Source organism: Aethalodelphis obliquidens, unplaced genomic scaffold, assembly GCF_003676395.1.
Source record: "Aethalodelphis obliquidens isolate GAN/ISIS:26980383/991018 unplaced genomic scaffold, ASM367639v1 scaffold2, whole genome shotgun sequence".
Taxonomy (NCBI): domain Eukaryota; kingdom Metazoa; phylum Chordata; class Mammalia; order Artiodactyla; family Delphinidae; genus Aethalodelphis; species Aethalodelphis obliquidens.
In genome coordinates this window covers 8,684,951-8,710,252 of record NW_020837946.1, presented here as the reverse complement: position 1 = coordinate 8,710,252, position 25,302 = coordinate 8,684,951, and the positions used below count along the sequence as shown (strand labels likewise).

General features: G+C 40.4%; 1 protein-coding gene across 5 annotated transcripts in view; it reads left to right on the top strand.

Annotated features, from left to right (window-relative positions):
* CAB39 (calcium binding protein 39) overlaps positions 1-24,863 on the top strand; it is an 86,769-nt gene extending 61,906 nt beyond the window's left edge. For 4 of the 5 annotated variants that reach the window (XM_027118778.1, XM_027118760.1, XM_027118769.1 and 1 more), the window contains 7 exons: positions 290-454; positions 2,799-2,917; positions 8,060-8,228; positions 15,242-15,301; positions 18,899-18,964; positions 21,531-21,674; positions 22,301-24,863. In XM_027118778.1, coding sequence (XP_026974579.1) covers positions 290-454; positions 2,799-2,917; positions 8,060-8,228; positions 15,242-15,301; positions 18,899-18,964; positions 21,531-21,674; positions 22,301-22,489 — 912 coding nt within the window. In that variant the 3' untranslated portion in view covers positions 22,490-24,863. The remainder of the gene's footprint in view (positions 1-289; positions 455-2,798; positions 2,918-8,059; positions 8,229-15,241; positions 15,302-18,898; positions 18,965-21,530; positions 21,675-22,300) is intronic. The other variant, XM_027118789.1, reaches the window with a different exon arrangement.
* The last annotated feature ends 439 nt before the right edge of the window (positions 24,864-25,302 follow it).

Below are 25,302 nucleotides of genomic sequence, written 5' to 3'. Positions count from 1 at the left end.
AGGACTGAACTTTTTCTCCCTGTTCTGTTTCTACTACAACAACATTGTTTTCAGCGTTCAAGTATACAGGTTGTGAATCTGCTGGCCTTCCCTGTCGAGCACATACGTCAGTCCCCACCTGTGCACACACATGCAGTTTTTGACTCCTGAGGGCCAGGATGGGGCTTGCCCACCTTTGTGTCTTGTACAGGGGTCTGGGGGTATGTAATATATAGAGAAGGTATTTAGCAAGTGTAGGTATGTTATATATGTTTGTGAAAATGAATTTTCTCCTCTCCCCCAAAATCAGGCTACAGAAGAAGTTTCCAAAAATCTGGTTGCCATGAAAGAAATTCTGTATGGCACAAATGAAAAGGAGCCACAGACAGAAGCGGTGGCACAGCTCGCTCAAGAACTGTATAATAGTGGGCTCCTTAGCACCCTAGTAGCTGATTTACAGCTCATTGACTTTGAGGTAAGAAATCAGTTTTTTATTTTTCAAAAACACTAACTATTCGTAGTCATTTCCGTATGTTCTCTCTGAAACATTTTAAGGTTCCTGTTGGGCTCTTGGCTCAGGGGTACTGACCTGTAAGCATACCCGGGCTGCCTGTCTAATTAGCGGGGCCAACTCAGGAACTCAAGGGTATCTCGGACTTAGGCCAGGTTTTTTCCCCCTCTTTCACTACATCGTATATGAAGTTTTTTAGGTATTTGTTATGCCCTTTCATTTAGGCTGTATTTAATAAACAGCTGCTGGTTTACATAATTCACTGGTTCTTGGCTCTCAAGGAAAAAACAATCTAAAGAAGACCATAGAGTGTTAGAATTTTTGAGGTAGATGAGATCTTAGAGAACATCTAGGTTTTTTTGTTTGTTTTTAACCTGCTGAGAACTCACTACAGTCGAGATTATATGTGTTTTGTTTGCTTGGCACTGCTTTTAAACATTTAAATGAGGATAACATTAAAACAGCAGGAGATTTTATACACAATTTTGAATTTCTGGCTTCCCTTGGAAAATTTGGCAACATTGGGCCTTGTAGTCTTGTGTGGCCCCTCAGCCCGTGGCGTTGGCATCCACACTTGGGTGTGCCACAGCGGCACAGCGTGCTTTTTCTACCTCGGCCTGCTGCGCTCATTTGCATTTCCTGCTCGTCCCTGGTAGGCGTTTGAGATTGGTGCCCAGGCTTATACAGCCAGATCATCCCATGTTGGATATTTAGTGCATTTATTAGTGAGAAGAATGGTCCCTGATACCAGTCTGAATAAACTAGTCTGAGAAGTGTGTAATGAAGGGCTCTGGCATAGTCGTGAGCAGGCTCCTCTTCGACTCTTCGTTATGGCTGTGCTTTGTTTAAGCCCCAGTGTTTATCGTCCTGAGGGATTGTATGTCTATTCAGGTACTTGGAAAACCAGGGGAGAAAATGACAGACACCCGTAGCTAGATTCAGTTTTAGAGAAGGGTGGGGAAGATGTGGTTCATAGGTTACTTGAATGTATTATCAATAGATAATAAAAGAGAATAAAAATTTACTTCTGTCTTTTAGAACAGACAGAACTATGATATTTCCATTTATATAGCTGGTTTCATATATCTTTAATAGAGTGTCAAATTCCAACAACAAGGATTTTTATCTCCACTACAAAGGTGGGAGTGCACTGGACCATCCAGTTCCTTCTCCTTCATCTTGCCACCCCACTCCCCAACCTGGACCTTGAACTTAATATTCATTTGGGACTTTAGAGACATAAATTTAATTTAAAAGAAATGTGTGCCCTTGAGACTGGTTCTTCGAGATTGCCATTACTACTCCTGACCTAGCACAGGCCCCAGGGTGATCTCTAGTGCTGGAAAGCTAGCGTTTCACTCACTCTCCTGCAGACTTGTCAGCCTCATAAAGTGGCAGTTCTGAAACATCTCTTGGGGTCTACTTCTGCATTTGTTACTTTCTTGTGCAGCTTTCTGATTATAAGTTTCGCTGTATTGTGTTAACATCTACCTATTTTGTTTAGTGAAGTACAGTGGTGTAACTCTGATCTCTGAACTATTGCATCACGTGATACTTAGTACCTTAATTATCTATATATAAAGTTTTTCCCAATTACACCTAGTTTAGTAGGAGGATATGTCTACTTGCCATTAAAGCTCAACTTCTTACAGAATTCTTTCATTTTTATTACACTAACAATACAGTTTCTCCTCCTTCCACCACTATAAAAGGAAGCTATATGTATTGTTTACAATACAAGCATCCTATTTGAAGCTGCTTGGGTGGGAATCGGATCCCTGAACAATGTAAGCATATAGCAAGGTTTTGTTTTTCATATCTGAGTCAGCATGATTCTGAGAGTTAGAAATCATTGAAATTATATATAGTAAGATTTCACTTTGTCAACACATTATTCATGTCAAAAATACTTTACTATTAAAACTTAGGGACTTCCCTGGTGGTCCAGTGGTTATGACTTCACCTTCTAGTGCAGGGGGTGTGGGTTTGATCCCTGGTCGGGGAGCTAAGATCCCACATGCCTCGAGGCCAAAGAAACAAAACATAAAACAGAACCAATATTGTGACATTCAATAAAGACTTTAAAAAAATGGTCCACATCAAAAAAATCTTTAAAAAAAAATTCACTATTAAAACTTAGAATTTGAAATTACGAAGGAAGAAATAAAATAAGAAAATTTAATGTCTACGAACATTTTAAAGTCAGATATTCAGTCATAATTATAAATATACAGTACCTAGATTTGAGTTTATTTAGGGCATTTTGGCATTTAGTCAGGCATTTTGATATTTTTGTCTTCCTTAATAGGGCAAGAAAGACGTGGCTCAGATTTTCAACAATATTCTCAGAAGACAAATTGGTACAAGAACTCCTACTGTTGAATACATCTGCACCCAACAGAATATTTTGTTCATGTTATTGAAAGGGTATGTATAAAGTATAATGTAATAAGATTTATATTTTTGACTTGAAAAATAAAAAGGAAAGATGGTCTTGGGCAAAAACAGGATGGTGAATGTCAGAAAGCATTTCCTCTGTAGTTTCATCAGCTCATTTTCCTGTAGTTCTGGAACACATTTCCCTCCTTAAAATTTAACCTGTGAGCTAAACTGAATTTGAAAATGCCCATGGGATTTTAAAGTTAGGTGAATTGTGAGCCTTTAAATTCTCAAACCATACATGACTGAAGAAAAAAATAAGTCCTCTGTGTTCTTGTTTCTGTTCTCTAAGATATAAAAACCTTAATTGTTGAAATATCAGCTAAATCATGTATTTAAAGACATCTTCTTTGGACGTACATGCACACGGTACTGCAGTAAAGGCTTCCCAGTAAATGGAGCTTGGATGCTATATATAGCTTAACCTTGTTCAGTCAACAGTCAACAAAGTACATGTTTATGACGTACTTCCCTTTGCTTTTCACCTGTGTGTGTCCACTCACCCACTTAATCTGGTAATTCACAGTGCATCTTCCTGGAATTACTGTTGGACTAAGCAGGCATTTATCTTTGGGTAGCCTGTCAGTTTCAAAAAAAAAAAAAATCAAACAAAAACCAAAAAAGCCTTAAAACTAAAAGTTAAGAAAAAAGTCCTCTTCTCTGTCATCGCTGATTGGCAAGGTAACCTCCTGTGTTTCACACCAGAGTTGTTTGCCAGCTCTGGGTACGTGTGCACTGGTGGCGTTCTGTTAAATTGGCGGGCAGCTGTTTTATTGGCATGACTGGTGGCGTGAATCAGCTTGCTCTCCTACCCCAGCTTTATAGCTTGCCTCACTCTGATTCATATCTCTGTGGTTTAACACTTGCCCCAAGTTCAAACTCGTTTAGACAAAGCATGAGTCAGTGCATGTGTTGGATGCCAGCATTCTGTTTCCTTCTTTCTAGTTCTAACTATCTATGTTGCTTCTTCAGATGTTGCCATACGGAATTTTTGGCATCTGATTTTTTGTTGTATCAATCCAGAGCTGCGTGTATGAACATGTAGTGAGTAGTCTGAAATTTTAGTGTTCTTAGAGCAGCTGCCAGATGCCTTTGTGTATTTTTAAAGCCAGTCTTCCTTTTTCCATAGAAAGCAGCGGTTGTTAAAATCTATGAATTAGTTAACTCTGCCTGTGTTTTCACTTTAGAGTGGCCAGGGGTATGATATGAACATTGTTTAATGTCATGTAAAGTAAGACTTTTGAGGTAATATTTAAAGAAAGGTTTCAAGCTCTCAACTGAGCTGACCAGAGCAGAAACCTCAGTTTACGGAGGCGAGGAGAAGCCATTGGTGTTGGGATCCCACAGAAGCCGTCCCCCCACCCCTTACAACCCCTTTCCTACTTGTCACCAGGCTTCAACAATTACTAACATTTATTAACATTCTTGTTTCATCTATTCCTTGCCTCTTGTTTTTCCTCCTCAAACATAACATCACTTCAGTATGCATCATCCCTAGTACATAATAAAGGATTCTTTAACATAACCATAATATCATTTAAAAACCTGATATTATCTAATGCCCAGTCACTGTTCAGATTTCCTTGATTTTCACCAAAAATGTCATTTTTCATTTTGTTTAAATCAGTTTTCAAGCAAGGTCCATAAACTGAATTTGGTTGATATGACTCTTAACTCTGTTAATCTATAATAGTTCCTGCCCCCTTCTTTTAACACCATTTATTTGTTGAAACAACTGGGTCATTTGTTTTGCAGGGAAACCACATATTTGGGATTTGCATCCTGTGGTTTCACCTGTAACCATGTTCCTCTATCCTCTGTTCTTTCAAGTTAGTTTGATTAGATTCAGCTTCAGTTTGGGGGGGCAGGAATTCTTCATGGATGGGATTGTGATGGGATTGCTTCCTGTTGGGCAACGCAGGTTGTCCTACTTCTGGTGATATTTAGATTGATCAGTGGATGTAGGTGTTGTCAGTCTGTCCATTATAAAGTTCTCCATCAACCCTTCACCTAATGGTTTTAGTATCCACTGAAGATCATTGTCTAGGTTCAAAATGGTGATTTCCTAATTCTGTTATTCCTTCTCTGTATATTAAATGTGTTTTGTTCCTCAGCAGTGACTTCTATAGGAAAGACAGAATAGATGCTTGATTTTTTTCCACTGTATCATTTTTTAGTATAATCGATTGGTGCCCTAGCCACTTCCTTAGATGAGCAATGAGTATGTTATTGTCTTAAGCACCATTATGACCTCAAGTTTTAGGGGGTTTTAAAATATATTTGATGTGTCTCAGTCCGTTGCAGTCATTATGACCAAATTTTTATGTCCAAATTGCCCCGTCTTGGGCTATTGGGAGCTCTTCAAATTGGCTCCTGTGTCCTTTTGGCAAGACCCCATTCGTCTTTGATGGCTTCCTTGCAGTCTGGCACAAGATGTCCCTTGCTCATTTTGTACAGAGCCTGCCTCAGACCCGGAAACAGCCATTTCTTCCAGGGGCCCTGTTGAAACTACCTGTTGAAGATGTTTCTGCTTTTTTGGGAATTCCCTGACAATCCAGTAGTTAGGACTCGGCGCTTTCACTGCTGAGGGCCCAGGTTCAATCCCTGGTTGGGGAACTAAGATACTGCAAGCCATGCAGCGTGCCCAAAAAAATAAAAAGATTTTTCTGCTTTTGTTGATTAATTAGTTTGGACTACTTTAACGCAATGTGATTAGCCACTCAGGCTATAAGTATTGACACTTTGATGTTAGACATTTGGGGGAGTTATGCTAACAATATTAGTGTGCATTTGAAAATAATCCTGTTGCTAGTGTTAGTCTAAATCTGGAGCAATCATTTTTCCACTGGCGATTTAAATGTTAATGTGCTAACAGGTTGTACAGCGTAACTGTTTACCTTGTACTCACGGGTTTACATTTAATCGTTTAAGACAAGCTTGACAAACTGCCATCAAAACCTGCCCAACTTGTTGCACCAAAGTGTCTTACCCTTGTCTTTCTAGTCTCCTGCCTGTTACAGATCAGCAGAAATGAATTGTGTGATCAGCCATGTTGGGAGCAGACATTTTAATAACACCTAAGAGCCAGTAAGCCTTCTAGCTGCCATGCCACAAGTGATACAAAGGAACGTGGTTTTGCTTTTGTTGGGGATCTATGATGAACATATGTACAACAGAAGGATAATTCTACTAGATAACACTACTAGTGGATTTCAGGGGATAAAATGTGGGTTTAGTCAATAAGGCAAGAGTTGGTAACAGAAGATGGACTTAGGATTGAGGTTCCAGGTAGTTTCAAATTTGCATAGGCAGAAAAAAGAGTGAGTACAAGGGCAGGAATGAACACAGTGATTGACAACAGGAAGGAGATAGTCAGAGTGTTTTATGGCATAGTGGGAGAGGAGTTGTACCAGAAGAGTAGCTATGATGTGGGGAAGCCTGGGCATCAAAGTTTGTCTATTTGATTAGCAAGAAGAAATCATTATAAGCTCCTAAGCTGGAAAGGCTATTGATAACACTAGTCGTCGGATAGATTTGTTAAGACAGAGCTTGAACAAAGGTGCTGGTTAGGGGTCACTTGAGTGACTAGGTGTGACTTCATGCAGCACTGGGAATGGATAAAAGAAAATGAAACTGAGATATTGCAAAGAAGTATTTAAAAGGGGTGGTGACATTGAGGATGGGAAGGTTGGGAGTAGGTAAAGAGGGGAAGGTTTAGAACTGTGCTGTTCAATACTGTACCTACTAACAACATGTAATTATTTAATTTTAAATTAATTTAAATTAAATGACATTTAAAATTCAGTCCCTCAGTCATACTAGCCAGATTTCAAGTGCTCAGTAGACCGCATAGTTATAGAACATTTCCATTACCAAAGAAAGTTCTGTTAAACCTGTTTTAGACCCAGGTATCTGAAGCAAAATAGTGATGCCATATTAGACTTGTAGAGTTTATGGTAGGCCTTTAACTGAAGTTGTCCAGAAGCAACAGAAAATGCCTCACTACAGCCCAGGGTAGATCTGAGCTGGGGCAATTTAGGAGCCATGGAGGGAACCATGAGGTCGTAGGAGCATTCACTAGCAGGCCAGAGGCAACAGAGGAAGGACCTCAGCCAGGCGAGAAATAGAAACAGAGGAGGTAGAAAGGAGAGCTGGGAGAACTTTTCTTTTTTTAAAGAGAGAGATGCAACGATCTGCATTGTCAGGAAATTAAATAGCAGAATTTATGAGAAAAGACCATTTGTTTTAGCGAAGCAGAGGCATTTACTCGTAAAACGTTAGGAAATGGATTCGATGGCAGGAAAGTAGAGGACACTGAGTGGGGAAGGATATTAAGCCTGTGTGTGCAGCTTGGAAGGAGGTGGAGGAACAGAGTGATGTGTTTGAGCAGAATAGCAGAGTCCAGTCCAAGGGGTTTGATGTACATCAGAATGGAAGAGTCTGCTGGGCTGAGAGGAAAACAAGGTTCTCTTTCTGATCACGGGGAAGGAAGAGGCAAGAGACATTGAGGTGGGTGTAGAGGAAGGCTGTGCGGAAAGCTGATGAGGGATGCCGTGGAGTCCCCTGTGTCCACTGCGAGAGCCCTCGGGCCATCCCTGACTAGGCACTTGGTGACATCCTTTGTAGCATTTATGTGTTGCTGCCAACGGTCTTGAAAGTACTATTTTGAGTACTGAATTGAAACAAGTATAAATGCTGTATATTTGATAGACCCGTTTAGATACTATGAATTTTAGGAAACTATTTTGCTTATTTCATATTGTTTTTTGGTTTTTCTGAAGTGGTGAGAGCACCACATGTAAAACTAAACCGTATTTGGAGGTGTGACCCTGTAGACGTCTCTTCAGATCTTTTAGCTTAAGTAATAAGCTTTTATTTTCATGATCGCTCTCACGGCTGTTATTTTTCTTCGGGTTGAAGCAGTCACGACCAACTAATGTGTGTGTGCCCTCTAGACTAAATCCCTCTGAGCATATATTCTACTCTGAGAGAGATGCATTTCGTAACCTGCTCTGTCACTTAATTAGGACATGTCTGAAACTTCCTGTTCTAAAAATTGGAACTGTTAGAGTTTTTAAAAGAACAGTGATGGGGAAAAAAAGCAGTCATCTTTGTCTTTTCTTTTTGCAGATATGAGTCTCCAGAAATAGCTCTGAATTGTGGAATAATGTTGAGAGAATGCATCAGACATGAGCCACTTGCAAAAATCATTTTGTGGTCAGAACAGTTTTATGATTTCTTCAGATATGTCGAAATGTCAACATTTGATATAGCTTCAGATGCATTTGCCACATTCAAGGTAACATAAAAACTGTAGAATTCTAAATATACATACAAATGAGATTAACAGGTGTGCTGTTTTTCCTAAACCTTCTCTACCCTCCAAGTCTATACATGGCTGCCCTCTAGCGGGAAGAGAGAAGATATATTTAAATATGTATTGTGACTCAGGTATACGCAGTAGAGTCACAGCTTAAAAAGGGTAGAAAAGTTAGATTCTAAAGTCTGTCTAAAAGGCAAAAGTCCTGTACGGTCAAAAGTACACTTTTCTGTTAAATTACCCATCAAGTACAGTATATAGATATGCACTACATGTGAAAATCAGATTTTTCTCCTGTGTTGGAACATACTGCAGCAGTTTCTTTGATTAAGCATCAGACAAAGTAGTTGGCTTCTGTTCAGGGCCATTGTTAATTTGCAGTATACTAGAACCACACTCAGGACAGAGATTTCCCTATTGTGGACAGGCCCAAGGGCACAGTGGACTTCTCTCTCCCATCTCCTGCTCAGGCCAGAGCTTGTTTATTAAACACAAGGGGTGGGGGTGCAGAATCACCAGCACTACTACTCCCCCCTCCCCTGCCTACCTTGTCTCCCTGTTGTGTGTTTGTGTAAATTAAATACACAGATGATACGATACCACTGTACAACATGCACATTTTTGTTTTGAGTTGCAAAGTTCTGTGCTGTTTAAGGTATGTAGATAAAGCAGTAATGTTTTTTAGTGTTTTTCACAATGAGAGCAAGCCTTTATACATTATAGTCCCTTATGTAAAATGTCTGACCTCATAAGTGAATATTTAGAACTGTAATTTTAATATAATCAGAATTTAATATACTAACCTGCAGACTACTGTGCTCAGAAACGATGAACACTGTTACAGTGAGAAGTGGCCCCTGTTTTTGTGAAGGTTCACTTTTATGTATAAAGAGCCATTGAGATGATGAGCACGTCTTGGTCTCTGAATAAAATTTGTCCCTCAGAGCGAATGAACACCCTCAAAATGGGATGAAAGCCTGGGAACTTGGCCGCCTAGGGATTATTAGAGAGGATGTCAGAAGACCTCAGATATTTATATGTTAATGTACAAAGCAAAATGAAATGAATATGAGATTATAACATAGAGTGGAAAATATGACATCTTAGGTATCACTGCACTTGGTGGGATGGGACTCATGACCTGGGATATATTGATGGAAGGGGACACCCCATTCAAAAGAAGCAGACCTGTAATGAAGGGAGATGTAGCAGCACCATGTGTCAAGAAGGGATACTCCTGGGTGGGAAGAAAGCCAGAAGCCTGAGCGTGGGACACTCTGGGAGGAGGAGGGTGAGGGCAGAGGAGAGGAGCAGCAGTGGGGTCGGAGAATGCAGCCAGACCGCCTGACCAAGAAGAGCACAGGTCACACGCTCCTGGCGCAGTTGGCTCAGAGGTGAGAGAGATGTGCTGACTAACTCTGTGCCACAGATGTGAGTCCCTGATTGGCCTTGCTGATAATTCCATCTCAGATAGGATTGCTTTTTTGAATGAAATTCTCACCAAGAAGAAAACGGTGGTGATGGAATCACTGTGGGTAAAGCAGCCCTGTCAGGTCGTGGTAGCCAGAGAGGGAAGGATTGGGCAGAGTCAGGCAGGTATTCCCTACCTGAAGAAGAGAAACTTTAAAACCATGTAGGATTCTAAGGATGAGCTCTAGAAGAGAGAGCAGTGAGGAGCGAGCTTGGCTTCTGTATCTCAGCTGCTCCCGATGACTCAGAAGGGGCAGAGCTAATTAAAGAGCCTCCTGAATGGAGAGCTCTCCAGGAAGCAAAGTTAAGTAGAGCCCAAAACTAAGACAATATAAGAGAGGCACAGACCTACCAAACACCCCTCCTTAAAATGTCTGGTCTCACTTTCACACCAGAGGTGCTGACAAGCAGGGAGGGAGGACCGCTCCTCTTCTGGTTTGCTAATGTCTTCTTTGCAAAGAACATTTTTATATCAGAAAAGAGTAGATGGTTCGTGCTCTCCTTCGAGAATATGACCAGAGCTACCTTCCCAGAAAGTGCATTCTACACACAAAAACTTTGAAACAAATGCAGCTTATCCATAACCCTGGATTTAAAGTCCAAGGAACAGGTGCTGAGTCTTAAAAGGGAATTAAAACTACCTGCGTGAAATATGTCTAAGATTCATAGCTTGAACGAATGGGGTTCTGAGATAGTAAATCAGTGGCCAAATATTTGTTCGTGATTTTTTTTTTTTTGAGGAATTAAGGAGATGGGGAGGGACATCAGAAGGCCAACAAATATATTTCCAATTTTCCAGAGTAAAAGAAGGTAGATTCCCCAGAGAGGCTGGTGGAGCTCGATATTATACCTGTGTAAGGTACTAGAAAGTATTGCTAAAGAGATGATTTCTGAGCATTTTGGAAAGGAAACCGTGTACCCACAGCCAGCATGGATTCACTAAGAGTAAGTTCAGTCATACTAATCTCATAGACGCCAGTAGATCAGGGGGCTAAGGGTGTGGCTGCCTGGATTCAGTTCCCAGCTCTGCTGCTGATTTAACCTCAGTCTTTTCATCTGTCAAAATGTAGGTAATACTACTATGTCAGGGTTATTGTGTCTTCACATAGTATGGGTGCAGTGAACAGTAGCTATTAGAATTATTCCTTTATGACAATGTGGATATATTAGATGTTGAATAATTGTACAGGTCTGTTTTCATGGAAACAATGAAAAGGTAGGAGCTAGATGGAGTTTCAGGGTAGCAGTTCATAATTAATTGAACGCCATGTCCATAAGGAGCCAGAAAATGGATTGCCACCCTCCTGGAGCAGAATTTTTAGTGGATTTGTCTTTACTCAGCACAGCTGAACATTTTTATTAGAGACTTAGATAAAGGGTGATAACAAATGTATACCATGAGGGGATAGAAGGCAGATAACAGAGATCCTGAAATAAGGCCTCATAAAGATCCAGAGAGGCCAGAAGATAACAGGTTGAAATTAAATACGGATGAACTGAGGTCGTCGTCCTGAGGACTCAGCTCTGTCAATATGAGATGTGGGAGTAAGGCATAATAATAATAGGTAATGCTAGGTGTAATTGTTACAGAGTGTAATAATGACTAAAAGGCAGGTAACGTCATATCATACTCAACCCTATGAAGGAGATACTGTTATTATCTCCTTTACAGATAAGGAAACTGAAGCCTAGAAATGTTGGGGGAAGTCAGACCATAAATGGGGAAGCCAGAATTTGAACCCAGGCAGTCTGACTAGAGAGCCCACCCTGAGTAAACAAAATTCTGAGTACGTCCGGTAAAATTAAACAGTATGATGCTGTTGCCCTGCCCCTAAGCTACCTGTGACCACATAATGTGTGACCTAAGGAGCTGTCGATGGTCTCAACCCCACTATAAGCTTATAAGGTAACAACACATAAATGTGTTCCATTCCAGGCGCTACACTTTAAGAGGCACATAGACAAATAGATGACTTTCAGAAGACAGTAGATGGTGAGGGGGACTGAGAACCTGTCATTCGAGGAGTGGTTAAAGGAACTGGACGTATTTAGCCTGAAGAAGAGGAGACTCGGTAGGGACTTGCGTGAGAGCACCACTTGTATTTAAAGTGGGTCCTAGAGAAAATGTACTAAACCTAGTTCTGTTGACTCTGACAGTTTTCTGGAAATAACCTGGGGATAGGTTTTGACTCTCTAGCACAGGAGGAACTTTCTGACTTTCAGAGCTCCAAAGGTGAACCACACAGTTGGAAGAACTGAGTCTCTTGTCCTTGGACATAGACAGTCATCAAGTACGAAACTGGGCCACATGACTTGCCAAGCCTCTGTGAAAATAGCCCCCGGGTGAGCAGCATTTCTTCAGGGATTCCAGGGCTGTCTTTGTGACATGATGTTCGGGACCCAAACTCACATAACTTTTAGGAATCTTTTTAATTCAGCCCACCCTAAAAGTCGGCTGCTCAACCTGCTGGACTTGGGAGATGACCCCTGACCTTTCTCCAGGTAATACCAGGGTCTCGGCTATACTGGAATTTAACAGGTTCTTTCTGTCTCCCTGCTGTCTGGCCCAGCAGCTCTGCTGATCTGGGACCGCGTGCACCCTGTCCACTCTGCAGGTCGCTTACCAGATGCTGGCTGCATGACCACTTGCCTTCGTTTTCTGATCTGTCGGTTTCTGCGCCCCCCCAACCCCCACCCCAGCCTGGTTTGAGCTCTCCAGAGCTCTCGGCTCTAGTTCCAAGGGTAAGGTCTTCTCCCACCTCTCAGGAGACAGAGGCTCTGGCAAGTCCCCACTTCCTCTTTTCCCAGCTTAGTATCAGCCTTTTTACCGGCTCCCGGCAGTGGTTCCTTCCCTGCCAATGTTTTACTCTCCTTAAAGGAGGGCTGCTTTAGCAGCCTCAGCACCCCTTTCCAGTGTCCCTACCCCAAGGCCATGGAGAAGTGATTCCTAGATTGGCACTGGTTTCCTGAGCTTCCTGGTCTCTTTAAACCAGATGATAACAAGTAGAATCTCTGATGGGGAGATGTTTGAGGTTCCCCCTTGTCATGTGTGGCCCAACTGTGAGCCTCTTGCTGCTGCTGGAGGTACAGCTTTCAAGGTAAATAGTCGCCTTACTCAGACCTAAAGAAAAAACTCTGGCGCAGCATATTTAGGATCTTTGCTTTTCAGAGTAATACTTTCTACCTACCTGTTCCTAAGAAACCAACCCCAGTGGAGAGCCGTTGTCTCTGAGACCCCCTCCTTTGGCATTCTCTTTCGTCATATCATGACAGAGTGGTGAGCACCTGGCTCCTGGCTCTGTACTTCCTCACAGTGGCCTTCAGAAAGACCCAGCCACAAAAAGTAGACGTGACACTCAGTCTTGCATGGATCTAGCCACAGCAGTCCTTAAATTCACTTTTTCATTGTTCATTCAGTTCATTCCACAAGTCTCTGAGTGCCTGCTCGTGTCTTTAGGTCCTGAGGTTCAGCAGTGATCTCTTTTTTTTTTTTTTTTTTTGGCCACACTGCACGGCTTGTGGGATCTTAGTTCCCTGACCGGGGCCCCCTGCAGTGGAAGTGCAGAGTCCTAACCACTGGACTGCCAGGGAATTCCCAGTTCAGCAGTGATCTGTCCAGACAAACGCCTGCCCTTGAGGCTCCTAACTCAGGGGAGACCGTCATAGACCACACAGTAGCGTGTTAGAGGCGGGACACACTCTTTAACAAGCATGCTTGATACATTCCCATAAGGTTCTCATGTTCCTGTCTCCCTCACATCTGACCCCATGGACCAATAGATAATATAAATTCTTCTAGCCCTGCCATCTCCTCCTTCCCATGTGGGGAAGCCTCAGCATTTCTTTCCAGATGCTTGAAGGTACTCAAACTCCAGGTTTTCTAATTTTGCCTGTTTAATCCCCAAGGGGGATTTAGGAAAAATTGGGTAGACCTTCCATGGGCATAGGACACATACCCCATCCAGCAGTTTGAACACCTGTAAATCTTTGGGGTAGAGTTAGAAGCCTTCTTAAAAGCATACTTTGAAGATTGCTTAATGTGCTGTTTTCCCAAACATGTTCCCTGATTCTGTTGGTTCATTCATTTATTTATTAAATATTAAGCTCTTACTATGTGCTGGATACTGCATAGGTGCTGGGGATTCAGAGGTTAGTAAAAATAGACATGACCCTTGTATGTATAGACTTTATAGACATGACCCTTGTATGTATAGACTTTACAGCCTATCATGAGAGAGACATTAATAAAATAATCCCACAGATGTCAAGTCATAACTGTGACCATGCTTTGGTGCCAGTGACCAGTCAGGAAGGGTCCCCCGTGGAGGCGATATTTGAGTCGAGGTCCAAAGGTTGGAAGTAACTAGGCCAGGGGAAAGCCTATGCAAAGGAGGCCTTTCAGGGAAGGGTGCTAACAAGCAGGCAGCAAAAGAGCTCCCTGCAAAATCTCTTGAAACCTGATGGATCCCCACGAGGGTACCAGAGCTGTAGCTCTTTCCTCATTCGTTGACCATGGAGCATTCCTTAGAGCACTTCTCAGGACATACTTCAGGAAACACTAGTTCATTGTAACCTGGGTAAGTCAAACATACACAGCAAAGAAAACAAGTTAAAGGAAAGTTGGTTTGCAGAAAAGGGATTATTGGCAGTGACCTCTCCAGTGGGCAGCTGTAAAGGAATTTAATTCATTAATTCACCGAAGATGAATTGGCTGTTCCTGCTGTCACGTGTTTCCATTCTTGTTCCCACCTTGTGAGACCAAGCCTAATTCATTGCTAACTTCTATGTCCTTGAAGGCAAGGACCATATCTTTTTGTCTTTGTAGCCCCAGCACCTAGAACTTTATCTGGCACATAGTAGGTGTTTTCTGAATGAATGATCCTTGAGTTGTTTCCAGGGAAATTCATGGGGTGAGGCATAAGCTCGATTTCATAGGGGTGCACAATTGGACTCTAGGTCATACTAACTTCTGGTGCTACATGTTTGCAGCATTAGTCTGCTTACTTAGGAGCTAATGTTTATAATATGATGGGGCTTTTAAAAAACATTCTACCTCTGAAAAAAGATTGCATTCAGTATGAAACTGAATGTAACTCAATTTAGGAGGAAGAAGATGGAACCTCCAGTACTTTTTCTAATAAAAGAAATGTCCTCTTTCGCCACCAGGAGCAGTATACTATTTGACGTTTTATCACAACCGTTTACTTTTATTTCATTTCAATTCTTGATTCCCTTTCTTTGAGTTTTTATCTCCATTGCCTTATAAATTTTCTTTTTAATTTTTCCTTCTAAGAGCTGTAGACCTGTGACAATCATTACAATCACAATTTGATTATTAATGATTTTATTTGCTCTTACATAGAATCAACATTTTCAGTACAATTCATGCTCAAGTGTTTTTAAGTATAGTAATTTTTAACAACAGTTTTTATCAGGTAAAATGGCGTGGAATGTTTAGAATTCTCTTTTCTAAAAGAACTTGAATGCCAAACAACTGTAAAAAGTGTATTTTCTTTTCCTAGGATTTACTTACAAGACATAAATTGCTCAGCGCAGAATTTTTGGAACAACATTATGATAGAGTAAGTACATGAAACACTATTTTAAAATAGCACATTGTAAGTTTTGTTACCAGAAATGAAAGATTTTAATTAGATTTTGTACCAGAGTATTTATTTTGGAAATACAATGTTTTTAATTGATGCTGTAGTCATTTCTCTACTAAAACAAGGTATAGAGCGTTACGTGGTCAGAACAGAATTTTATCTTTTTGACGACACACTGCACTTTGCATCTTTTCTCGCTTTAGAAGAGGAAAATAAAGCACTTTGCTGCTGAATGATAATATACAGTTAAGATAAAAAGAAAATTACCGTCTGACTTCTTATCTTCCCCTTACTTTCCGTTAGTTGCTCACATTCCTGCTGCTTACAAATAGAGAGAAAGGGGCACAGCAGCAGGTAGATGGGCAGAACTCTAGCCTAGAGGACGCAGCAGCCAGTTCTGCCCTTGCTCTGCTGCTGACTCCTTGTGACCAAGACCAAGGCCCGCTGGGGGACTCAGAAGTCTGTCCGTATTTGTAAAATGAAGACATTGGATTAGCCCAGCCTTAAGGCCCCCTCCAGATTGAGCTAGTAGTAGAACCCCCAGAGGTTTGTGAATAGTGCTGGGTGCTCTGATAACCTGGTTGCCCTTGATCATCACAGCAGTAGCGTCATGTGTTCTCTCCCACCATGTGTCAGCTCTGCTCTCCACAATTCCCATGAGCACTTCCTTATGCCGTACTAGTTTAATGTAGGCATTGTCCAAGATCTCATAGGTGCTCCTGGAGAAGTTATGATAGTAACAATCCACTTAAAATTTCTCTCTCTCCCCCAACATTTGGCTTAGGTTTGCATTCTTCCACTAGTTGTTTGAATTTTTAAAATCCTAGGTATTATTAATACTTCATTGTTCACTGTGCCATTGAACTAAATTAGAAGATTCTTGGAGGCAAAACCTATGCTTTCTAATTCTCTTGTGTTCCTTTTCCCGTCTTTCCCTCCCACTCCCAGTAACATCATAACACAGTGCTGAGTACATAGTAATTCCCTCATAAATAGCCTCATCAATGGCTTAAACATAGCTGGTCTTTTTTTTTTTTTCTGCCCGTGTACATTGGGATGTGGGTGTGTTTTTTTTTCCTGTGCATTTGTTGGTTTAAATCGGAAGCACAGTCGTTTTGTTGGTGCCTTTTACAGTAGTTAGAAGCGTGGGCTTTGGCACCAGACTGCGTGGAGTTTGGCTTCGAGTCCCAGCTCCACCGTGTGCTTCTAGCTCTTGGGCAGCAGCCTTCATTCACCCTCTGTGCCTTTAGGATCTTCAGCTCTAAAAGAAGGCTCATAATAGCACCTTCTTACTACTGGGTTGCTGTGAGGATTAGATAAGAATGTGTGTGTCAAATGCAAGACACAGTGCCTGGAGCACAGTAGGCATTTAATAAACATTAGCATTATTATTTCTATTACCACATGGTCTCAAGGGTTTTTTTTTTTAATTAAACATATGAGTATCTTAATTTAAAACCTACCAAAGATAAAAACTAATTTCCCAGAAATTTGCTACCGGCAATGATGTCGCTTTAATTTTGTGATAAAATATTTTCCTGTATGTTATTAATGGGTGACATTGGTTAACAGGATTTTAGCCAATTTATGTGCAGCAGCTGACAAAAATGTGCATGCAGTGCAGTCAGATCCAAGGAGGAGAAGGAAAGTGGGGAGGTGCAGGCAATTTAAACTAAGCCGAGGTGGAGTTACTGGGCAAAGACACATGCTCTAGAATCTGTACACTTGACTCTGAGCTTTCTAATAATTAAAGCATAGAGGGAAACAAAACCAAGGAAAAGCTCACAGTATCTGTAAAGCTTGTTCAAAAGAAACAGCCTTTTCTAGCACTGGGACCTGGAACAAATTTCTTCCATCGACATTCTTAGACGGGAATTGAATTACAGTGTCATGTAGTGGACGCAGTCACCAAGCGTGCCTCTGCAGTAAATAGAATGGCGCTCACGGAGAGCAAATCTTTGAGGGCCCAAACAGTGCCTGACGTCAGCTCTGTCTCTCCTAGTCCTTTATTGCTGGCCCAGGGATAAAATCTAACCAGGCAGTTCTCCTTGAGAATAATTTCTTGCAACCAAGCTTACCCTAAAAATTATGCAGCAGAAAATCTTAACTTGCATTTTCTGTCGAGAACTTGAGGTGTTCCTGTTTCTGCATTATTGATTAAAGGCAGACCCAATTGTTTGATCATTGGCTTGACGATCATTTGAGAGAAGGTAGGGTTAACAGCCATCTCTGAAGAGAAGAGTTTTAGTTGCTTGCATACTAAATAGATGGCCATCCCACCTCTGCCTAGAGATAAGCAACAGAATGAATGCATAGGCAGTTCTGGTTAGCTTTAAACCAAGGGCTGGAAAACATTTTCTCTAAAGGGCCACCCAGATAGTAAATATTTGAGGTTTCATAGCCATGCAGTCTCTGTCAGCTCTCCTGTCTGTTCTACTGCAAAAGCAGCCATAAAGAGTTCATAAACTGAATTTGTTTACCATACACAAGTGAGCATGGCTGCGTTCCAATAAAACTTGTATAAAAACAGACGGTGGGTTGGATTTGGCCCATGAGCTGTAGTTTGCCAACCCCTGCTCTAAACCACAGACGAATGGCTGATGAGAACCCATCATAAAGCAAAGGTAGAAACGGTTTTAGCATGGACAAATTACAAAGCAGGCATCCTCTACCACCCACCACAACCAAGGAAAGGTCTCAGTAAAGCACTGATACCCAGCAGAGTCATACTAGTACTGCAAAACTTTGGAACTTTTAAAACCTGTCTGTAGTTAAAACAAACAGCTAAGTGGCCTTCTCTTCTAACTTTTGGGAAGTGTGGCCCTAGCCCTTGTGTGCCCTTCACTTCTGTTTCCCACCTCCCTGCTTTCCTCTGCTTCTGCTCCTTACCATTCCAGGGACACTGTTCTTGTTAGGGAGCACCATTTTGTAAATCTAGTGGACATTCGTCAGCTCTTAAAATCTGTATCATTTTGCATTTTCCAGGTCTTCGCTCATGCTGTGTTCTTCCCTTTCTATTCCCCAAGAGTATCTCTTCTCCTCCCCATTTCTGAACAAAATCTCTCCCATTAGTCAAGTTTGAGCTCAAGTCCTACCTTCTGTGGGACACCTGCCTATTTAAAAGTGCTGAATTTCTTCTCTCTCCTATTTTTAATTATTTTCTCTTCTTGCTTTGAAAGAACAGGCAACTTTTCTCTTTGTGCTTGTGCTTTGGACTAGTTGAGTTGTAAAAAATAGGAATTTTCTAATCTAACACCAGGAAATGAGAGCTGACTCAACAGTGAGAAAACAGTGGGGGGAACGGGAGTTATGTTGTGTGCATATGGACTTTGGACAGAAGAGGACCAGATTTAAGCTATATGCGCACCTGGCTAGAGCTGGGAGGGGGCCAGGAGCCTTCTTCGTGGAGGTAACCAGTGGGTATCACCTTGAGGTTGGGTGTGAAGCAGACAGGAGGGGCTGAGCTTGGGCAGCGATTGGCCTTTGTGCTGTTAGAAGTTTGTACTCAAGCTTTTTAATGTTATTACTGGTCTTTAAAAAAATAACTCTGATACGTGTTTTCTTGTCTTTTAGTTCTTCAGTGAATATGAGAAGTTACTTCATTCAGAAAATTATGTGACAAAAAGACAGTCACTCAAGGTATGACAAATTATTGAAGTAATTCATTTCTCTCCACCCCTTATTTGAAATGTGTGTTTGGGGAAAGGGAGATATGGTGCTATGGGTTCTAGACCTTTACAGGGAAAATAGACTTGCCCATGGTCAAGATTTTTGTGGAAAGGAGCAGGCTGGGTTCAGCAGTGGTTCCTGCGGGGCAGCTGCCCCTGCTCACCTCCTCATGTGTTAGAGATACCAAAATGGAACATACAGAATTTTGAAGAGGATTTAATCATTTAGTAATGAGCTATTTTAGATTTGGGAGCCTATTGTTAAAACTTAGAATCGTATCACCAAATTGAAGGCGCTGCAGGTGTTTTGTTCCCCAGAATGCTGCCCAGATGGCACAAGCTTGCTGTGTGAGGGGAGAGGGGTGGCCGTGAGCAGTGACACTGTGAACCGTAGACGAGTTTGGCTGCTTTGTATCAAAATAGGATGTGGACAATTCCATTTGAAACTTAAATATTTAAAACTCTAGAACAGGGTTTGGCAAACTACCAAATCCAGCCCACTGTGTATTTTTGTAAATAAAGTTTTATTGGAACACAGATGCATTCTTTTATTTACATATTGTCTGTGGCTGTTTCGGCTGCAACAGCAGATTTGAATCGTTGCCCCAGAGACACTGTATGGCTAGCGAAGGAATGGATATGAAGCAAGTCTTTCATTCCTACAGTTTCTCATGAACACATGGAGAAATTTTGAGGACCAGTGGTACTCTAAAAATGTATTTTAATTTGTACTCCTTTTTGCTGCCACATTGGCATTTATTTATCCCTATATTTATTTTACCAGCAAATTTGTATTCCCTGTACCAAGCTTCAATTTATTTATTTGTTTGTTTGTTTTTGCTTGTTTATTTTTGGCCCCGCTGCATGGCTTATGGGATCTTAGTTCTAAGACCAGGGAATGAACCCTGGCCCTCGGCAGTGAGAGCGTGGAGTCCTAACCACTGGACTGCCAAGTAATTCCCCCAATTTTTTATTTTTATGTCCAAAGAAATTCTTTAAATTACTGGTCATCCTTCTCTAAATAATCACATTGAAATGAGTCATTTTCAGTATTTATTTGGTTTCTGTGACAGAAAATTAACACCCAATAAGTCTATACATACTTAATACTACCTTTTGAGCCTCCGTAAGAGTAAATACTGGGCTTCTTACTTTGAAAGTTGTATATTTTGTGATTCAGATTTGATGTGAAACCTATGTGAGCTTTTGAATTCTTCCTCTAAATTCTTTATAAATCCTAAGTAGAATAGATTTGTTTTCCTGCACATCAGGTTATTTTTGATTTACTATGATGACATGTTATTTATCTAGAGATCAGTTATCTGGAAACTTCAGGTATCTAGAGCGTAGCCAGGAACCCAGAAAGGAATTAATAACAGCAAGTAAACCATGGCAAAGTAGCTCTATCCATGCATTTTCCTTCCCTTAGACCTCACTCCATGTCTCTTATTAGACTCGGGTCCAATGTGCTTTTCATGTATTCATGCTTTTATTTCTCACTATACTCTCATAAGATATAGGTCCATTATCCACTCCCACTGTACAGATGATAAAACTGAGGCACAGAGAAGTTAAATAACATTCTCAAGGTTAGAGAACTCACAGGGAGCAGGGAGTCAGGACTGGAACCCAGGCAGGCTGGTGCCAGGGGCCAGGCTCTCCACTGCTCTGCTTCTGCCTGTGTCCACAAGGACCACAGCTTGGTCCCTGTCCCCAGGCAGGTTATACCACCTGCACACTAGTCCTTGACTAGAAGTTGGCACACTGACAGCATGAAGAGGTGACTGCTGGCTTCAGAAAAAGAGAAATCTAGAACAAGCAGGGACAATTTTAAAATTAAGGGCTGATACGGTATAGTCAACTCCGTAGAACTCAGGAAGCACAGACTTAGCTGAAGGCATGAACTTTTTTTTAGCTTAATTAATGTCATTTTTAGTAATGTTGAGGAGTCACTAAGAAAAGCTTAGAGTATCTTCAGGATACCTTGCTTAAGAAGGAACAGAAAAGTATTTGTTTTTATAAACCTTTCTGAATCAGATAAGATAAAATGATAAGTTTGGTGTGTTTAGGGGTAAGTATGTGGAAAACTTTGTACATGAAACCCTTTGTCCTGTAAAGTTCAGATAAATAAAATAAGAAATAGTAAAATTATTTTTAAATTAAGCTAAGGTATATAGTTATTCAGTAACTTATCGTCTGACCAGTTTCTTTTTACTGAGATAACACAAATGCATATTTAAAGACTAGGTTCTGACAGTCTCAGATTCTGGGCCAAATGTGACTTGAATGTCCTCTTCAGAGAGCAGTGTCAGACTCACCATAGGTTTAAACCCCAGAAGAAGAGGTAGGTGTTCAAGTAACAAATAGGAGGCGCTCGTTAGCTTTTAGGTCATAATTCAGTTCAGTTCATCAGTCTTTTGAGTGCCTACTAATATTCTGTGCTTAATAATGATGATAATTTAATGAATTGTTTTTAAAACTTTGGTTTTACTTCAAATCTTAAATGATAATGGAAGAGTAATTGTTTGTCTTCTCAGCTTCTCGGTGAGCTACTATTAGACAGACACAACTTCACAATTATGACAAAATACATCAGTAAACCTGAGAACCTCAAGTTAATGATGAACCTTCTACGAGACAAAAGCCGTAACATCCAGTTTGAGGCCTTCCACGTTTTTAAGGTAGAGTACTAAAAGCATAAACACTAGTTGTTCATCCCATTTCATTTACAAAATACTGAAGTTTTATTAGGTTCATTTTGGTAATCTCAGTGACACAGCGCAGTTCAGTCAATTTTCATAGTTGTGTGGTACAACATTTAAACAAAAACAGACCCAGAAACAGGGTATATACCATTCGCATTTGGGAACAAGAAAAGTTTATTTGTAGAGGGGTGTCGTTTATCTTTGGCGTAGAAGATTATTAATCATCACGTAAAGGGTAATCCATTTCTTAATGCTTTCCACGGAGCTTTTTGTTCTTAAAATCCATTCTGACCTCCTCTGCCCAGAAATAACTCCTGCTCATTTTATTCTACAGTCAAAGTCTATATTTAATACCAACTGCTGAGTTTCAGAGCATGAGTGAATATGTCAGTCCTTTTTGTGCTAAAACATGTAATTCTCCCCCTTTTTTAAATTGTAAATAAGGTCTTCCAAAGCGAACACCTCTGAATTAATAATCCTGGCTTCACCACAGGCCCCAGGGAAGCATTGGATGTGTATAGCATGTGCTCTGCTAACTGCGGCATACATGTCCCCGTGTCTTGTTCTTTCCCTTTGGCTGATGTTGATTTTTCTCTGTGCAGGTGTTTGTAGCCAATCCTAACAAGACGCAGCCCATCCTAGACATCCTCCTCAAGAACCAGACCAAACTTATAGAGTTCCTCAGCAAGTTCCAGAATGACAGGACCGAGGATGAACAGTTTAACGATGAGAAGACCTATTTAGTTAAACAGATCAGGGATTTGAAGAGACCAGCTCAGCAAGAAGCCTAATTTCCTGTAAACATCTAAAATATTAAATCCAAATTCAGCATTTGCTGTTAGCTATTCAGCATCAGGCACTGTTATCAATTCATGAGGAACATTACTGCTAATCTGCTGTTAAGTGAACGGTTTTCATTTTACCTTGTTTGTTTTTTTTAGTCCAAGTTGGAGAACGTAGCTGCTGCTTTCTTGCACACTAGAGCACACGTGGACTTTTTCTTGATCTTTGTGTCATTTCAGAATTCAAAGACTCCGTTTGCTGTAGAAGTTCTGAACATGGCTAGGTTCATGAAGGCAAATGCATAGATGATAGTGTGTGTTAGGGGAAGAGGGCACTGATATTATCAGAGCAGACCTGCTTGTTTGCATTTATCTTTGTTAAAGATCTGGGTGTGGATTCTTGGTAAGATTATATGCCTTCACTAATGGAAGACTGTGCAGAGCTTTATTTGAAATCATAGGGGAACTATATCCAAGATGTGAGCTTCTTGGGTGGATAAAGTTGACACACGAATAAATTGATACTGAAACTTAGCAGCTTCTCAAAATTGTGAAGCTTCGTAAGGTCATAAGGAAAATGTATATATGCTTTTCACAGCTTTCTAGAATTTTTTGACATTTGATTTTCTTGAGACTTGTAAACCTGGATATGTTGAAGGGTATTTGTTAATTTTACTTTTTGAAGGTATTTTAAAACAGTAGAGCTAGCAACGACACCTCGCATTTCATTTCAACAATGCTTACAGTTTCCTTTTGTATATAATTCTTAGAGTGCTCATTTCTTTTAAATGATTTAATTTGTACAGCAGAGGAATGTTATTGTATTAGTATGTAACTATTACCTAATATTGAGTTTTTGCAAAAAATGAATGCTCATAATATGTAATTGAAATACTTCAGATCACCTGAAAATGCTGATTTAAGTATCACAGCATTAAAAGAAAAAGTAAACCAGTCCTTTGTATTCAGTTATCCAATGGGGTGCCATCAGTAGGCTACAATACAGATCTGGAACTCAGTCAGCTACACTTTCCTGCATAATATTGGCCTTACTCATTTAAAATGAGTCATGAGTTCTCCAGATCCATGAATGATACCGATTATGCTAAATTAACGCCGATTCTTTGTGTGTGTGGGAGACCTCTGTAGAGCACCTTTTCTTTCTTAAAGTAATCCAGTACAATAGTTGTGAAACTGAATAATTAAAACTTTGGCTTCTCTTAGGAAAAGAAGAGTTCCTAGTCATAGGTGTCCTATGGGGAAATTTATTTTTTTTAATGTCCTGTTCCTTAATGCTGCAAATTATCAGTATTTATAAAGTAACTGATTTTGCACCACATTTTTGTTACTGTGACCACGGCAGAACAACGTCTCCTAGAATATATCTATGTAAAGTTATTAGAATGGTATCTGTTCATCTTAGTGATATGAAGATCACAACTAACAACTTACAAATCAGAGTTTGTCAGTTCGAATTCAGCATGGCTGTAGCTGATTAAGAAATTTATATAATTATTCTTTGCTAGCCTCTCTTACTAATTGAATTATTTATCAGCCAGTAAAGTGAGACTCCCAATTGATGTTTCAGCGGCTTTAAGATCTCCTTCTAGGAGCACCAGTTAGGAAAACAGCTCCAGAAAACATAGATATATTTTATTCTGTTTAATTGAAATGGCAGTCTACACTTATAATTGGTTTTCCTGAGGCTGTCTTTACCAAAATCTGTGTAAAATAATTCATGTTTTTCTATCGGAACTAGAGAAAGCAATCCAAGCTCCTTGAAATGAAAATATCCAAGATGTTTAGGAAGGCAGACTTGGCTGCAATGCATCATTCTGGTTCTTGTGGTCCAGTGCTGGGTATCCGGATTCCGTGTGCAAACATTAATTACACCAAGTGGAAGAAAGGTTTCCTTGCCAAGCTGGTTCTTAGAACTTGAAACAACAGCTTCCACTTTGGCAATGCTGTCATAGCACTAGAGCCTTTGTGTGGAAGACAGGGGTGCAGTGTGTCAAAGAAAACACTGATGTATTACTATTGCATTGGAATCTGGGGATAGTTAAGACTTTGGGGTTTTTGTTGTTAAAATGTGAAAACATTCAAAGTTGAAAAGTTGCATTTGAAGTTATGATCATCTAATATATTCATATTACCAAAACTATTATACTGGAAGTGGTTTCTTTTTGTGTTATAAAGGTTTCATTTTACATAAGTCAGTTACTCAATGTGTGATTTTTTTAACCCTTAAAAAAGGTGGAGATGTATACAATTGTTAACAATGCCATGGAAGCATTTCCTTTCTCTTGAGGAAAAGTAAATTTCTTATCAGATTATCTGGCTGGCCCTGTAATTTAAATTAAAATAAAATTTTGGAGAAACAGCATTGTCGGTTTTTTGGTTTTATGATGTCATAGATAAATTCATTTGTGTCACTGTGAACACCACCATCAGGAGACACAGTAGCACAAAGTTTGTCACAAACTGTACCCGGGAACAGTTAATACACAAGCCTCTAAGTCTTTTTTTTCCCCTTCGAGGTTTTATTTTTGTTGTCAAAAATGTGGTTTTCATTTAGGTCATAGCTCCCTGGCCTTTCCTTTCACAGTTAAGTATTATTAAGCCTTATACAAGCGTTGCTTCTTAGACCGTAGCATTTGGGGAGTAGATCCTGTTGCTGGTTCTGTGATTATTAATACGCTAAGATAAAAGTGAGTACTTGGCAGGACTCTTTATAAATTACTTGAGTGAAATTATATTTTCTTTTTTTTGCGGGGGGGGGGGGGTGCTGTGTTGGATCTTAGTTGCTGCCTTGAGGTGCGGGA